The sequence below is a fragment of the Sinocyclocheilus grahami genome, unplaced genomic scaffold (genome assembly GCF_001515645.1).
Source record: "Sinocyclocheilus grahami isolate Dianchi unplaced genomic scaffold, SAMN03320097.WGS_v1.1 scaffold666.1, whole genome shotgun sequence".
In the NCBI taxonomy this organism is placed as follows: domain Eukaryota; kingdom Metazoa; phylum Chordata; class Actinopteri; order Cypriniformes; family Cyprinidae; genus Sinocyclocheilus; species Sinocyclocheilus grahami.
Window position 1 is genome coordinate 481,614 of NW_015505845.1, and position 18,492 is coordinate 500,105.

General features: G+C 36.0%; 1 protein-coding gene across 1 annotated transcript in view; it reads right to left on the bottom strand.

Moving 5' to 3' along the window:
- Positions 1–18,492, bottom strand: part of LOC107558909 (histone deacetylase 7-like) — a gene marked incomplete at its 5' end in the record, with an annotated part of 39,613 nt that overhangs the window by 12,385 nt on the left and 8,736 nt on the right. Inside the window, 10 exons of the mRNA XM_016242609.1 lie at positions 359–414; positions 2,756–2,863; positions 9,171–9,220; positions 9,649–9,769; positions 11,105–11,238; positions 11,341–11,557; positions 13,168–13,350; positions 13,650–13,831; positions 17,663–17,806; positions 18,209–18,212. Of these exons, the coding sequence (XP_016098095.1) occupies positions 359–414; positions 2,756–2,863; positions 9,171–9,220; positions 9,649–9,769; positions 11,105–11,238; positions 11,341–11,557; positions 13,168–13,350; positions 13,650–13,831; positions 17,663–17,806; positions 18,209–18,212 (1,199 nt within the window). The remainder of the gene's footprint in view (positions 1–358; positions 415–2,755; positions 2,864–9,170; positions 9,221–9,648; positions 9,770–11,104; positions 11,239–11,340; positions 11,558–13,167; positions 13,351–13,649; positions 13,832–17,662; positions 17,807–18,208; positions 18,213–18,492) is intronic.

Sequence of the window (18,492 nt, forward strand, 5' to 3'; positions counted from 1 at the left end):
CAACAAAACTTTAACTAAAACTAAGAGGAAAGCAGAAAACATAAAATTAAGATTAGCTTTGAAACTAATATTAGTCTCAATGATCATAAAAATAACTCTATATTACCAACCACCTAGTGCTTATATTTATAAGGATTATTAATTTATTTAATTAAAATGTATTTAATTAAAAACAATTTTTAAACATTTAGATCTAAACAACTTTATTTTAAAGTCACGCAGCAAGAGAGATAGAAGGAAAAGGTGATCGAAACGTGACGCAGGCCAGGCTCGAACCTGCAACCACCATTAGACGCACATCCTTAAACTCGAAAAAATAATGTACAGAGGCAGTTCTGAATGTAATAGGCAGACTTACATGGGGTTTGACGGGTCTGCGTGATGTCCTGGTGGCCTAACCACAGCAAAGCCGTTCTGAAACATTGAAACCAACATGTCATTAACTCCACATTTCCCAGTCGCCTCTTACACAGAAACCATGTTTTCACCAAACTGCTTCAACAAGCGGGCCTCCGCTTTCAGTTAAAGCAATAAAGCCTTTCCCTGAAACATCCCCTATAACCTTCATTAAGTTTAATTACCAGCAGGGGACTCTAGTGATTGAACTATTCTTTTATGGTCGTTACAGTTTTCCACGTCTTAATCAGCTTGATCTGGTCGGTTTGCTACTTGGTTAAATTTTATTTGACGCAACGGTAATTACAGAGACCCTCTGAAGGAAACGAGTACTTGATTCTGATTGGTTGACACATGGTCCAAGAGTTTTGACTGAAGATGCATTTGTTTCATGTCAGAATTATAATAAATAGTTCTAGAAGACTCATTTCATGTAATATTTTACCAAAATGCTACACATACTTCTGTTTGATATGCTGTTTTACTATAGCCAGTCTATACACCAGTTGGTGTGGTTTCTTTTTTCAGTGCATCGTGAGAGGTAAATTAATGCAAAGCATTTCACTCTGGAGCTTAAGTTCTGTGCCTAAGGAAGTAATTATCTCAGAGTTGTCATCTTGTAATTATGGTAATTTCAATGCAACGTGAACACGCATAATATTGCATTTTCTATAACTGCACAGCCAGTGTTGGTGCGCAGCTGATAGCACGACAGTAGACCAGTTTTATTGAAAGTAGTGAGTCAAAATAGCTGTAATTACAGAGACCATCTGAAGGAAACGAGTACTTGATTCTGATTGGTTGACACATGGTCCAAGAGTTTTGACTGAAGATGCATTTGTTTCATGTCAGAATTATAATAAATAGTTCTAGAAGACTTAATTTCATGTAATATTTTACCAAAATGCTACACATACTTCTGTTTGATATGCTGTTTTACTATAGCCAGTCTATACACCAGTTGGTGTGGTTTCTTTTTTCAGTGCATCGTGAGAGGTAAATTAATGCAAAGCATTTCACTCTGGAGCTTAAGTTCTGTGCCTAAGGAAGTAATTATCTCAGAGTTGTCATCTTGTAATTATGGTAATTTCAATGCAACGTGAACACGCATAATATTGCATTTTCTATAACTGCACAGCCAGTGTTGGTGCGCAGCTGATAGCACGACAGTAGACCAGTTTTATTGAAAGTAGTGAGTCAAAATAGCAACAAGCTACTTTTTCCAACAAGTTGAAGTATAGCGTGACAAAACGCTAAATCACACTGCATTTCTCATGCAGCTTTACAGCAGAGCAAGCTGAGGAAATAAAGCCACTCTGTCCTCATACATACTGAAGTTTGAATCATTTAGTGAATCAGTTTGTTTGCAGGGTTTCACTGGTCACATAAATGATTCAGTGATTCATTTTGACCCTTACACTGAAATGTTTAGGCTACTGACATTTTAATGCTTTCTTTTTCTTGTTGTAATGTTGATGGTAACTTTGCAGCTGACTATTTTTGATAAAAAAGGTCTATTCTAAATGATAAGTATTTTGTAGTTTCTTAAGCTACAGTTTCAAAGTAGCTTCATCAACTCTGTGCACAGCTATGACAGAGTTCAGGGTTTGTTTCAGTTCTAGTAACATCAGATTGGGCTGTTTCTTAGTAAGATCCTTAACCAGTTGTGTAAGAAAGTTGCTGCACACCTGAAAAGTACTGGGCAGTACCTTTAAAAGGACAGCTTTGTACCATATCTACCCATAAAAGGTGCATATTAGTACCTTAGAGAAGTAATATATACCCTTAAGATAGTATTATGAACTGTTTAGGGGTAAACAAGGTTGAATGTTCCTTTGCTGGCAGTGCTACAGACAATTCATTTGGGAAGTCGTGGCCTAATGGTTAGAGAGTCGGACTCATAACCCAAAGGTTGTGGGTTCGAGTCTCGTACCGGCAGAGATTGTAGGTGGGGGGAGTGAATGTACAGCGATACCACGACTGAGGTGCCCTTGTGCCCTTCAATACCACGACTGAAGTGCCCTTGAGCAAGGCACCGAACCCCCAGCATAAATGGCTGCCCACTGCTCCGGGTGTGTGTTCATTGCTGTGTGTGCGCACTTTGGATGGGTAAATGCAGAGCACTAATTCTGAGTATGGGTCACCATACTTGGCCACATATCCCATGTCACGTGTCATGTCACGTCACAAGCTGCTGCTAAGATACATGAGTGTATATGTACATGTGGACCACTGAATTAATGAAAATGAATGCATTAATTATCAGTAGCACAATGTTTCACTGTCAGTTATTCTGTACTCATTTGATCTAAGAAGCAGCATTTGACCAACAGTGTTGTGGATATTGTTTTGCACAGACCTTAAGCTCTCCTTTAGCCACTCTGAAGGCCAGCTCTGTCACACTCCCGGCTGCCAGGCGGGACGCTGTGGACGTGTGCATCTCGTTCCAGATGGTGTCATTGTCCACCTGTCGAAATACAAGCATGCTCAGCAAATAGCATAGGCGAAGCCTAAAAATCTGTTGATTTATTTATAGGAGTCCAAACTGCTAAAGTATAATCATATAAAATATATTTTGTTATAAGGGACAATAAAAACAAATTTGTTCATCAAAACCACTCCTTTTCTGGTAAAAAGAAATGAACTTTTCAAAAGTCAACGAATTTGCAACAGCTAAATGCAACATTTTTGACTAACAAACATGTCAACTTCATTCCGTAAAATGTGTATAATGAACTACTCAAAAAGGCATTTCGAACATCTCCAGCATGTTTTATAACACTCATATAGTTCACCTTCACGTATATGTCACCCTGGACCACAAAACCAGTCATAAGGGTCAATTTTTCAAAATTGAGATTTATGCATCATCTGAAAGCTGAATAAATAAGCTTTCCATTGATGTATGGTTTGTTAGGAATAGAACAATATTTGGCCTATTTGAAAATCTGGAATCTGAGGGTGCAAAAAAGAAAAGAAAAATATTGAGAAAATCGCCATTAAAGTTGTCCAAATGAAGTTCTTAGCAATGCATATTACTAATCAAAAATTAAGTTTTGATATATTTATGGTAGGGAATTTACAAACTATCTTCATGGAACAAGTTCTTTACTTAATATCCTAATGATTTTTGGCATAAAAGAAAAATCAATAATTTTGACCCATACAATGTATTGTTGGCTATTGCTACAAATATACCCCAGCGATTTAAGACTGCTTTTGTGCTCCAGGGTCACATATTAGAACTAAAAACATCAACATAACACTCACATTGGCATCGATCACTTCACTGAATACTTGCCACAGGCTAAGAAATAAATAATTATTAACTTACGGTCCATATCCACATCATTTGAATCATAATATCAATGTCTGTCAAAAAATAACATGCACAATATACGGTAGTATTTACGAGACTACGTGCATTTCCTGGAAAACCCACACTAGCAGATGTTTTGACTACACCATTGCTTTCAAAGAAGAAAAATAAAAGAGCGGCCTGATAACATGCTGTCTGTCAAAGACGATAAAATACCTAATACACAGTGCACTCGAGTATAAATTTGTTCTTCCCTCGCAGAAATTGAGGTGATTCAATATCTCTCAGTTGTTTAAAAGATTAAGGCAATTTCAAAGTTTGATCCAAAGTTTTCCAAAATATGATAAATTTTTACATTATTTGTTACATTTAATTACCCCTTTGCAGATTTTCAGTCATTTAATCCACTTAGATGCAACCACTCTGCTTTGCTCCAGTGATTTATGTGCATTTAATCCTATTCAAATGAACGAATAACCAGCTGTATGCTTTCAAACAGATGGTAACGCTGGAGAATTATGACGAAACATGTTTATCCAACCATATTTGTATAAAGATCACTCATGTGTGCTAAAGTATTTAGATGCTTATTTTTGTTGCAAGCATCCACAAGGCGAAGTGTGTGTTACAAATTACAGAACATAAACTACATTTCAAGAATACAATAAAAGAAAGAGGCTGGAGTGACCGAAACTATAAATGGATTTCCTGTTATGTGTCATTCTAATGGTATGTTTAAATATTCTTTGTGTGTGGTCTCCATATTGCCATAAACATGGCCTCTCATCGATACACCGGCTTGTAGGTTATTCATATTATCATGCCTAAAATGTTATATTTTTCGCTAGTTTATATGTTTTTTTTTATGTTTTTAAAGGTTGCATTTATTTGATAAAAAATACAGTAAAAACAGTAATATTGTGAAATATTATTTCAATTTAAAATACCTGTTTTCCAATTTAGTATATTTAAAAATCTAATTTATTGCTGTGATGTAAAGCTGAATTTCCAGCATCATTACTCCAGTCTTCAGTGTCACATGATCCTTCAGAAATCATTCTGATATGCAAATTTTCTGCTCAAAAAACATTTGATGTTTCATTTATTATTATCAACAGCTGTGCTGATTAATATTCTTGTGGAAACCGTAATAGGATTCTTTGATAAATATAAAGTTGAAAGGAACAGCATTAATTTGACACAGAAATCTTTTGTGACATTATAATGTCTTTATTTATTTATTTATTTACTTCTGTTTAATTTAATGCCTTGACGGATACAAGTATTAATTATTAAAAACAAATCAGAATGACCCCAAACTTTTGAAATGTACTAGACGCAAGGGTGTTTAAATGCAGTTGCTAGGGTGTTCTGATTGGTTGCTAGGGCAATTTTAGATGGTTTCTTAGTTGTTGTGGGTAGTTGCATAGCTACATTTCAAAGTTTTTAATCACACACTGGCACAAAACAGATCTTTTTGCACACACTTGTGCAATCTGATCTTTCAGAATCCACAACATGCTGCTGTGAGCATGTAAGAAATATTGCTGCTGCAAATATAACATACATGAATCACCTCGTAGCAGATCTATACAGGTGGAGCTGGGGAAGGCGGAGGGTTTCTGATGCAAGCTGCAACTGCTACGGCAAGCACTAGTCATATATCTGAATGTTGAGCAGCGAGCTCATTGGCTACCGATACAGGAGAGAACCAATCAGCTGTGCCATGTGATAATGATGTCATTAGGTCAGATTGAGTTCGGCCTATCGGACTGCGCCATCTAGAGTTTCATGCCAGAACTCTGTATTTATTTTTACATAATGTTTGCTAAAATATTGAGATGTTTTCATTAAAAACTTAAAAATCAATAACATAAACAGTTTTGTACTTTTGTACTTTTAGACATCTGTAACTCAGTATTTAAGTATTTTTCACAAAGTTGATGAAAAGCATAAATAAAAGTAAACGCTCGAACAGAGCACTCAGTAATCTGCACACACTGGGAATCATATGTTCTGAAATTTCACATTGGCTACCATTAACTATTTGGTTACCAACATTTTTCAAAATATCTTCTTTTGTGTTCAATAGAAGAAAGAAACTCATACAGGTTTGGAACAACTTGAGGGTGAGAAAATGATAACAAAATTTCATTTTTGGGTGAATTATGCCTTTAAATGGGAAGCTGAGTGCTCCAAAACTGATAAAACAGCCACATTTTCACACAAATATTTCTTCAGTGCAAGTCTATAGGATTTTATAGGTTTAGAAGACTATAGGTATAGGTTTTAATATGCATTTTATCAGCCGCCAAGTGAAAATCGTAAATCGATTTGAGGTATAATTCAACGGTGCAGGATGAACTTAATACATGTGATTTGAACAAACCCCCGACTCTGAGTGGTAGCAATAGTAATGCTTACTTTAGTAACCAGCACTAGAAAGAGAAAAGAGACCATCATTACACTATAAAACTGCATTCATAAGCAGCAGGAGAGTACGGGGTGGCCATGAGAAGAAAGAATGAGGTTATACATTCCCCTCTCTCCCTTTTGTTTGTTGCCCTGCTCCCCACATCTTCCTTCTCTATTTTCTCTTTCATATTCCCTCATCCTTTTTTTTTTTTTTTTTTTCCAAACTTGCATTGCTTGTGGTTTGGCACCGTGAACAATGAGAGGGCTGGAATTTCTTTTATCCTTCATGGCACATATTGTTCCAATCATTCCACAAGGACCTGCTCTGAGCTTGATCGTCTGAGTGAAGTTTTCAACATTTTCTCCAAATTTTCAGCCGGGGTTCTGCCCGGATAGACTGCGCTGGGATCAGAGCTCTCTGACCTCAGATCTGTCACAGATGGGACCGGCGAGCACACTTTTGCCATATAGACTGTCAGCCAGTGTTTTCTTCTAGAGCAGGTGTCAATGTGGGCTTGCTTTGAGGGAACTTATTGGCCACAAATGTCATGATCACTGTTCTTAAACCTAAAATTACAAATGGGGCACTCTATGGCGTCATGTACTTCAGCCACACATACATGCGCATCAAGATTGATCCTGGGTCACCATTTAGTCCAGTTTTTGCCCAGTTGTTCCTCCACTGAAAGTCCATGAAACCACAACTTTGATGCTTCAAAAAGTTCATAAAGACATTGCAAAAGTAATCAATATGAATAGAGCGGTTTAAGCCAAGTATTTTGATGAAACACAACCACTTTACTTAAATTAACAGATTTAATTTAGGCTTTTATTCATATAAACACTCGTCAAGTACATACATAGAGCACATCAAATATGGTAAACAGAAGCTCAATCGTGATTCTTCGATGTGTGAGAACCAATGAGGTTTATTCTTTTGAATCAGACATGTACGGATGAGCTTCTGTTTACCATATCTGTTGAGCTTTATGCATGCGTGTTGAGCAATGGATGTGAAAAGTCTATGTTTAAACTGTCTAAGTAATGAGGATTGCTTTTGCATTTTTTTGGTTGTAATTTTAAAGTGTTAAAGTTTTGGTTGCATAGACTTCCAATAGATTGAGAATATTACAAATATTTTCATTTGCGTTTGAAAAAGAACAAAAGTTTCATGGGTTTGGATCAATATGAGGGTGAGTAAATTTAGACAGGTTTCTCATTTATTGGGTGAATTATCCTTTTAAAATTTTTTGCATATGGGCAGATAACAATGTCCAATAAACAGTGTTTTTTGCATTATATCCCTTTCAATTTATGAAATATGTTGATAATAAAACATCAAATAGATGTACCCTAAATTGACTATAACAATAAAATAATATTTCTTTAACTCAAAAACTATAGTAAGCATTTGTATGTGAGAAAGCATTTAGCAGTGATTGTTTTTGTCACATTTTTTTACTTATACTTATTACTTCTTAAAACATAAACAGAATAAGTGAAATGGTCTGTGTGCACTTCAGTTGGGGACCAATTTTCACTGTTAACTAACTATTAACTATTACCTTATTTGCCTCAATAAACTCCTAATTGCTTATTAATAGTTAGTAAGGTAGTTAAGTTTAGGTATGGGGTAGGATTAAGGGATCTAAAATATGATCATGCAGAATAAGGCATTAATATGTGCTTTATAAGTACTAATAAACAGCTAATACGTTAGTAATATGCATGCTAATAAGCAACTAGTTAACAGTGAGAATTGGTCCCTAAACTAATGTGTTACCTCAAGGTCTATTATTACTTATAACTTAAAATGACACGTGGGTCTTGAATTAAACCTTCACAGAGCACACAAGATGCAAACTTGGCGAAAAAGAACATATGTGGTAATACTTCATTTTGATAGTCTACTTTAGTCATTCTACTAACTATCAGTAACTTTGCAACTACATGTCAACTAGCAGAAGTCATTAGAGTATGAGTAGACTGTCTGCATAATATCTGCTAACACTTTATTTGATGATCCACCAACAGACATTCTACTGACTGCAAGTAAGTCTGCAAGTACTTGTCAACGGATTCTACAAACTCTAACAGTCTTATAATACTCTAATGAGAGTTAGCTGACATGTAGTTACAAATTAATGAGAGGTAGTTGACATGTTGTTGGAAAGTTACTTACTGTATGTAGTTATAGTAAATAGTGTCGAACATGGACCATCAAAATAAAATGTAGTCAAATGTTTCCGCGTCATGCTCATACGCACATACTAATTCATGAGACAGGTTACTGCACCTGCCCAAAAATGAAAATACTGTAACATTCTTTGCTAAAACTGCTGTAATTCCACTTTCCATATCGATAATAACAATTATATTAGTGCTGTCAAACGATTAATCGCGATTAATCGCATCCGAAATAAAAGTTTTTGATTACATAATATAGTGTGTGTACTGTGTATATTTATTATGTATATATAAACACACACACATACAGTATATATTTTGAAAATATTTACATGTTTATACATTTATATATTCATATTCTTATATTTTATATATATATATATATATATATATATATATATATATATATATATATTTCATATATAAACATAACATATTGTATGTGTACCATGTTTATTTATTATGTTTATATAAATACACACACATACCGTATATATTTTGAAAATGTTTACATGTATTTATATATTTATATTATATACATATATTTTATATATAAACATAACATATTTTTCTTAAATATTTACATGCATGTGTGTGTGTATTTATATATACACATAATAAATATACACAGTACACACTCATATATTATGTAAAAAAAACCGCTTATTTCAGATGCGATTAATCGCAATTAATCGTTTGACAGCACTAATTAAAATTTTCCCAATTATCAACAAGTAATAAACTGGCCACCAACATATCATGCATGTCTACTTAATTTCCAATCTAACATGTTTCTTGCAGGGTTATTACCAAGTTATGGAGTGTGTGTGTGTGTGTGTGTGTTTTCACTTACCCCGACTCCCCCACAGGGCAGCATGACGAACATCCGCTGTGACAGTATGCCTGTTGGAGACAGAGTGACGTCAAGCAGATTAACTATCATTCTCGCATTCGCAGCTCGACATTTCCAACCCTTTAGTCATTTTGAAAGTCGCTTATATTCGTGTGTTGGCATTCCTTTGCTTTGAAAAATGAGGTGTTGTGCTGGCCAAGCTGCAGTCGACTCAAGTCTATCAGATGTGAATCGTGTGTGTGTGTGTGTGTGATGATGTGTTACCGGCCAGCTTGCGATTGTCCAGTTTGAGGCGGTTGAGTGGATTGGTGCCGTACAGCAGAACGTGACGCTCGGTGTGGACAGACTGTAACTTTATATTCGTGTGTTGGCATTCCTTTGCTTTGAAAAATGAGGTGTTGTGCTGGCCAAGCTGCAGTCGACTCAAGTCTATCAGATGTGAATCGTGTGTGTGTGTGTGTGTGTGATGATGTGTTACCGGCCAGCTTGCGATTGTCCAGTTTGAGGCGGTTGAGTGGATTGGTGCCGTACAGCAGAACGTGACGCTCGGTGTGGACAGACTGTAACTCCTCTAGAGTGGCCTTCCTTCCCCGAATACTCTGCAGAGGAAGCAAAAACAGCATGAGAGAGGATTTTCATGGTGCAAACATGCTGTGAGCATTGGAGTTTTAAAAGCAGGGAGGTTTTCGAATATCTTCTTTCAATATAATAAAAGTGAATGTGGACTGAGAAATTAAAAAGAAGAGAATGATTTTTCGGAAAAAAGGAAGGAAGAAAAGTTTACGTCATCCGCTCGTAATGAACGCGTGCACAACAGTTAGCAGAAGCTAAAGATTATGGCTTATAAAGTTTTAAATATAGATATTATTCTTACACAAGTGCATCGATTCACTTCAGAAGGCCTTTATTAACCCCCAAAAGCCATGTGGAGCAACTTTTTATGGTGGATGGATGCCCATTTTTGGGCTTCAAAATCTCAACCACCATTCATAGCCATTATAAAGCTTGGAAGAGCCGGGACAATTTTTAATATAACTCCGATTGTATTCGTTTGAAAGAGGAGAGTCATATAAATCTAGGATGGCTTGAGGATGAGTAAATTTTTGGGTGAACTAACCCTTTAAAACTTCCGCTTAGAGTCCTAATTGAGACCTGGATGCTCATGACACTGAATTAACCTGGTTTGTGAAGGACTCATTCAGACCTGTTTTGTGAACTAATTTTCAAATAGCCACTTAAAGGAATAGTTCACCCAAAAATGACAATTGTCTTAATTTAGGCTACTCACCCTCCACTTGTTCCAAACCGTATGAGTTTCTTTCTTCTTTTACACAAAAAGAAAAAAAAAAAAAAGATATTCTGAAGAATGTTGGTAACTAAACAGTTGACAGTAGACATTGACTTCCATAGTATTTTTTTTCCATTACTATGCAAGTCAATGGCTACCGTCACCAACACTCTTTTTCTGTGCTCAACAGAAGAAAAAAAAACTCATACAGGTTTGGAACAACTTGAGCGTGTGTAAATGAAACTTGAATTTTTTTTAGAACTTTTTTGGTGAACTATCCCCTTAAATTTCGGTCTGTTCCTCACATTAATCTATCACGCAGCTTCAGAAGACTATGATATAGTGGACTATAATACAGAATATATTGGATGCGTGATATAAACTACTTTAATGGTGTATTTTGTCACTTTGAAGCTTTACAGAGACTAATTAACATACATTTTATAAATAAAGGCCCAAAATTCTTTTGCAATCCTCTGCAGAAAGTCATGCAAGTTTGTTACAACATTAGGGTGAATAAATGATGGCAGAATGTTGATTTTGGACTGAACTGTGCCTTTAACGTGGATGTGTTCAAGAGAATAATGGTAGGACAGATTATTCAGCGCCCCCTTTAGGAAAGAGGGGAAGTGCAGGCTGTAAATACCTCACACTGGCCCCTGAGGCCCCTCTCCTGCAAGCGCGACCAGATGCTCTGGATTCTCCCAGCATGCTCTGGGTGGCTGCTGTTGTCTCCACACGCACACTGGTGCTTCAGCATTTGGGAGTCATACACCAGACCTGCACACACACACACACACACACACACACACATTGAGGTTTGAGTCAGTGTGAGTGTATCATCTGCTGCAGACCGGCGTGTGATTGGTGGAGACGGTGTACCCGTGGTGAAGCGCGGCTGGCTCTGGGGCGGCTCCGGTGCCGTGCTGAGAGGCAAGGCTTTGTCCGGCAGCGTCAGCGAGGTGGAGGCTGGAGACGACTGCGTACGAGAGAGCGGCCGGTGTGCGGCGCCGAGCATCATGGGTACCGCCAGTGTCTCCATGTGAGCCGTCTGTCTGCGCAGGTGCTGGAGTTGCTTTTGCGTTTCCCACAGGCGTGACTGCAAAGAAAGCGTTTCAGGATGTTTTACGAAAACTACATCAGATAAATGTCTGAAATAAAATATCATACAATACTTTTGAGAAGTATTACTACATAGGGATGAAATAGTGCAGTTAGATCACATTTACTTGAAATAATGTATTATAACATTTATTTTAATTAATTATCGATCGATCCTACATGCAATTTCTGTAATGTGACAAAATTATGATACAGTGTATGATATATGAATGGTATTTACACCTCATAGTATCTTATGTTGATTAAAATGAACATAAATAAAATAAGATGATAAAAAAACTGCCTTATTGTACTGCCTTTTTGTTGTATCAGAGTAACGAACATCTAATGGGAATTATAATGAATAATAATGAGAATTTCAAACAAACTCAAAAATGAAACACTGATACACATTACTTTAAATGAGAACTGGAGGGAAAATATACTTAATTGTTGTCACAAAAAAAAGATAAAAATCATAAATGGTAAAAACAAGCATGGTTTATTTTCTTTATACAAAATATAACTTTTTTGTTTTGATTTTGAGATCCTTTATACTACCGTTCAATAGTTTGTAATCAGTAGGTTTATTTTTATTTTTTGGTAAGAAATTAATGCTTTTATTCAGCAAGGATGCATTAAATTGTTCAAAAGTGACAGTAAATAGCTTTATAAAATTACAAAATATTTCTAAAATTCAGAAGAAAAAAAAATCAGTTTCCTCGGCAGCATAATGTTTTCAACATTGATCATAATCAGCAATGTTTCTTGAGCAGCAAATCAGCATATTAGAATGATTTCTGAAGATCATGTGACACTGAAGACTGGAGTAATGATGCTGAAAATTCAGCCTTTGATCACAGAAATAAATTTAATTTTACAATATACTCAAATAGAAACCATTTATTTTAAATTGTAAAACTATTTCACAATTTTGCTGTTTTTTTCGGTATTATTCGGTATATACCAGGTTCTTTCATAAACATTAAATAAAATGTTTTTGTGACCTTCATCCGCACAGAATTATTGTAATATTTACATTTTCTTTATTTTTTTATTTATTACATTTTTTTACTTTTAAATGATATGTGATAACATTTTGGCAGACGTTTGTGGCACAACAAAACGTGTACGACTTATTCCTCTCAAGCATGCAATGTTTTCAACATTGATCATAATCAGCAATGTTTCTTGAGCAGCAAATCAGCATATTAGACTGATTTCTGAAGATCATGTGACACTGAAGACTGGAGTAATGATGCTGAAAATTCAGCCTTTGATCACAGAAATAAATTTAATTTTACAATATACTCAAATAGAAACCATTTATTTTAAATTGTAAAACTATTTCACAATTTTGCTGTTTTTTTCGGTATTATTCGGTATATACCAGGTTCTTTCATAAACATTAAATAAAATGTTTTTGTGACCTTCATCCGCACAGAATTATTGTAATATTTACATTTTCTTTATTTTTTTATTTATTACATTTTTTTACTTTTAAATGATATGTGATAACATTTTGGCAGACGTTTGTGGCACAACAAAACGTGTACGACTTATTCCTCTCAAGCATGTTAGCTTCAGGACTGGTGGTTTGTGTCTAACCTGGTTGAGAATGAGGGCGTGTTGCAGGTTGAGCTGCTCCTCTTGATTCTCCAGCTCTCTCTGAGACTCCGCCCTCACCCTGGCCTGATGGGCGTCGCCCACTGACGGCCCCACCTCCTCGGAGTCCATGTCCTCTGACGGGATCTGCCGGAGACGAGGCTTCTCGCTGGACTTCGACATGAGCTGCGGGACACAGACAAAGATCCGGATCAATCGGTTTCCATTTGGGAAACACATCCACAAACTTGTATGACTTGATCTTGAACGAAAAAAAAAATGCATTTCCAATATCTGATTTTAATTGCATTTCAAATCAAATATGAATGCATTTTGGATGAGGTCTGTAAAATCAATCAGATTTCATGCTTTTTTTCTATCCAGACTACAAGCATCTAAAGAGATTTGCTTCTGATATGTCAAAAATCATTGCATCCTCCTCCCTGTCCTAGAGTAAAGCGAGGCGTGAGGGGTGTGATCTGGACCTTGCCCAGGTGAGTCTGCTGCTTGAGTCTCTCCAGGAGCTGCGCGCTGTGCTGCTGCTGCTGGAGCAGGTGAGGATGGAGCGCACGGGGGCTCTGGGGCAGCGGTTCGGAGCGGGTCCGGCTCAGCGGCTTATGAGGACCAGACGCGCTGAACCGCAGGGGAATCGGACCCAGACCTGGAACTGATCACAAACAGCAGGGACAAATCTGATTATACTTTCATCAAAGCAGAAGGAGATGAAAGCATAATATTCCTGCTAGATATCAAAATATCATACCACATCCTTTACATCATTTACATCACACAAAATAGAAAATAAACATGATCCACAATGGCTTAAATATAACATCAGGAACTCAGTGAACATAGTACATGAATTATAAATGCATACTTTCTGTAATTAATCATTTTGATATTGATTTTGTATTTAAATATTAGACCGTCCAGTTTTTTTATGTTTATGTTTTTGTTTTCTTAATAATAATATAACTAATATTTTCGATATTTTAGATACAATCTGATAAATATAATAAATAATAAAATAAATATGATCATAATCTAAACGGTTTTTGAAAGAAGTCTCTTACGCTCACAAAGGTTTTGTTTATTTGATCACAAATACAGTAAATTAATTTTGTATAGTATATTAATCTTAATACAGTATATTAATATTGCGTAATATTTTTATATTTATTTTATTTTATATATTATATAAATAATTGTATAAATGTTTTATAAATAAACATTTTATAAAACTCATGTTATCCGAGGCCCTCACTTTACTTGTGGGTGATTTTAAAATTCAAAGTGGTATTTTTTTAGTGTTGACAAGAGCATGAAACGCTACCCTACAGCCCAGTACAGAAGCTCTGCGCCTTGCAGTGTTGACAGAGCTGTTGGTTATAATGGGAGCAATGTAGTTTTGTACAATTTTCAATCAATTACAATATTGTTTAATCAAAAAGGCTGGAATATCCCTAGTGAAAAATAAATATACTAAAATGTATTCGAAATATATTTCATGCTAAGTATACTAAAAATACATTTAAATATGTACATTATTAAAAAATCCTACAATGTGATTTTCTGGATTTTTTTTCTCATTTTGTCTCTCATAGTTGAGGTATACCTATGATGAAAATTACAGGCCTCTCTCATCTTTTTAAGTGGGAGAACTTGCACAATTGGTGGCTGACTAAATACTTTTTTTCCCCACTGTATCTTGCATTTAAAGACTGATATTATTCAAAGATTATACAATCCTCATCAACAGCAACACATTTTAGGTTTAATATTAAGAAATGTGCTTTGTGCACAAGTGATACTCCAAATAAAGTTTACTTATAATTTTTATATCAATCAAAGTCTCGAGCGATATGTCAGCAAATATATTAATAGGTTTGAACTGAACTATACTTTGTATGAAATAATTGTATTTTAAATATATTACTTTTTAACTAAGGATTATATTATTATCAATTATCATCTAGGAACAGAATTATTTTGCCATTATTACATATTACCATTATTTTCATAAACAGAAAAATAATTCAAAAACGAATCAAAAATAAAACTCGGGTATTATCGTTTAAATTCAAAAAGGAACATCTCTTGTGAAAAACAAGTGTGCTTGATTGTGCTCTTGTAGTGCACTTCAAACCTTAAAAGAATATTTAAAAACGGTAGTGCAGATAATATAATATTAATGAAATAAAAGGCCACTTAAGTTTATAACTTTTCTTATCTAACCTAATTTTTTTTATTTTTGAACCACTTTGCAATGTCAAATTAAACATTTGACTTTAAAGTATATTTTCAATCATTATATTTTATAATCCTTTGTCATATTTTAAAGTAGTACACTTATTTTGATGAGTTGACTAACAAACTAAAGCACATGTAAAGTACTTAATTATCATTTTAACTGTAGTTTGTTAAAGTTGTGCAATGCTAGTAAGGGATTACTGATCACTGACTGTAAGAAAAACCAAGGCTGTCATGCTGATTGCGATACCTTGGTGTTGGCGGGGAGGCCGAGCGTGATGGTGGGGAGACCGGAGGGATTCTGCACTGTGAAGTGAGTTAAAGAGCCGTCCTGCAACAGCAGCCTCTGAGCCTGAAACACACACACACACACACACACACACACACACACACACACACACACACCACAGGCACACACACACCCAAGGCAGGCGCACACACACACACACACACACACACACACCAGGCACACACACTATATTTCAGACTATATTTTTGAATATATATTTCAGCAAAGCATTATTCATGCATATAATTTACAGATACCTTTATATTTGATGTTGATTTGTTTTATAATAATCAGCCATAAAATTTGGTCACACTTTAGTTTGGGGACTAATTCTCACTATTAACTATGACCTTTGCCTCAATAAACTCCTAATTTGCTGCTCATTAATAGTTAGTAAGGTAGTTGTTAAGTTTAGGTATGAGGTAGGATTAAGAGATCTAAAATATGGTCAGAATAAGACATTAATATGTGCTTTATAAGTACTTATAAACAGCCAATATGTCAGTGATATGCATGCTAATAAGCAACTAGTTAATAGTGAGAACTGGTTCCTACCGATAATTTAATTCAATTGATTCAGTTGAAGAAATAATACTATTTTGTTGACTACGGATTTTGAAAGGAAAACAGAAATTGCCCCAGACATTAATTTCCATGGGGAAAATACTGACCATTAATAAAAAAGTTTAAAAATTCTCAGTGATCTACTCTTGCGTGCGAGCAGACGAGGCTCCTGTGTGCGACCCATCAGAGAGCTGTGCATTTATGCAAGCCCAAAAATGGAGTAATAAAGCGATGAGGAGGCTTGGGATGGAAACGGGAGATTGGGTGTCCTGGCAGCTGCCTGCAGCTGTCCTTCTCCAGTGTCTTTGTTTAAACACCCCAGGCACACACACACCCAAGGCAGGCGCACACACACACACACACACACACACACACCAGGCACACACACTATATTTCAGACTATATTTTTGAATATATATTTCAGCAAAGCATTATTCAATTATTCAATTTACAGATACCTTTATATTTGATGTTGATTTGTTTTATAATAATCAGCCATAAAATTTGGTCACACTTTAGTTTGGGGACTAATTCTCACTATTAACTATGACCTTTGCCTCAATAAACTCCTAATTTGCTGCTCATTAATAGTTAGTAAGGTAGTTGTTAAGTTTAGGTATGAGGTAGGATTAAGAGATCTAAAATATGGTCAGAATAAGACATTAATATGTGCTTTATAAGTACTTATAAACAGCCAATATGTCAGTGATATGCATGCTAATAAGCAACTAGTTAATAGTGAGAACTGGTTCCTACCGATAATTTAATTCAATTGATTCAGTTGAAGAAATAATACTATTTTGTTGACTACGGATTTTGAAAGGAAAACAGAAATTGCCCCAGACATTAATTTCCATGGGGAAAATACTGACCATTAATAAAAAAGTTTAAAAATTCTCAGTGATCTACTCTTGCGTGCGAGCAGACGAGGCTCCTGTGTGCGACCCATCAGAGAGCTGTGCATTTATGCAAGCCCAAAAATGGAGTAATAAAGCGATGAGGAGGCTTGGGATGGAAACGGGAGATTGGGTGTCCTGGCAGCTGCCTGCAGCTGTCCTTCTCCAGTGTCTTTGTTTAAAACATGTCATTATGCCAAAGGGCGGCGCGAAGCAGGAACCTCCTGAAACAAGCCCTGTCGAGCTCGCTTTCTCAACCAACGCCCCAAACAAACAACACCCACCAGAGGAATATTAAAGAACTGTCCCATCATGCCTCTCTCTCTCTGTGTGTGTTCAGTTTGTCCTCTCCAAAAAAAAGTTTGTAATTTAAAAAAAGGGAGAAGCTAAACTCATTTAAACTGCACCGACTACTTCATTACACAATGAGCCATTTCCATAATTGCTAGGATTTATAATTGCATTACCAGAGCTTCCCATTATAAGGAAGCCAAGATACACCTTCGAGACTGGGCTGAGGGGTGGACTGTTACCTCATGGGACAGGCTGGCGGTGGCGGGCAGCACTCCGTTCTCATTGGGCAGACTGTCGTTTGGAGAGCTGCAGCCGGACACTGGAGTGCTACTGCTGCTGGGGGACGAATCTGAGAGCAATACACACACATCTGTCAAGTTTAAACATGGCTGGCACATCAATGCATGTATTAAAGGGACAGTTCACCCAAAAAATTATAATTGTGTCATCGTTTACTCTCCCTCGTGTCGTTCCAAACCCGTAAGACTTTCGTTCATCTCCGAAACACAAATGAAGATATTTGAATGAAATCTGAGAGATTTCTGTCCCTCCATTGACAGTCTATACAACTACCACTTTGACACTTCATAAAGTCCATAAAGAGATCGTAAAACTAATCCACATGAATCAAGCGGTTTAGTCCAAATTTTCTGAAGAGACTCGATCGCTTTAAATGATGAACAGATTTAATCTAGGCTTTTATTCATGTATTTACAATGATGAGCAGACATAAACAGAAGCTCAACAGTACTTGCCTGATGCATGAGAACAAATCTCATTGGCTGTTACAGAAGCTCAAACCTGCTCCGTAACACACGAGAATGAACCTCACAACTGATGTGTGTTGATTAATGCGAAAAAGCCTTGATTAAATCTGTTCATCATATAAAGCGATCGAGTCGCTTCAGAAAATGTGGACTAAACCGCTTGATTCATATGGATTCGTTTTGCGATCTCTTTATGGACTTTATGAAGTGTCAAAGTGGTAGTTGCGTAGAGTATCAATGGAGGGACAGAAATCTCTCGGATATCATT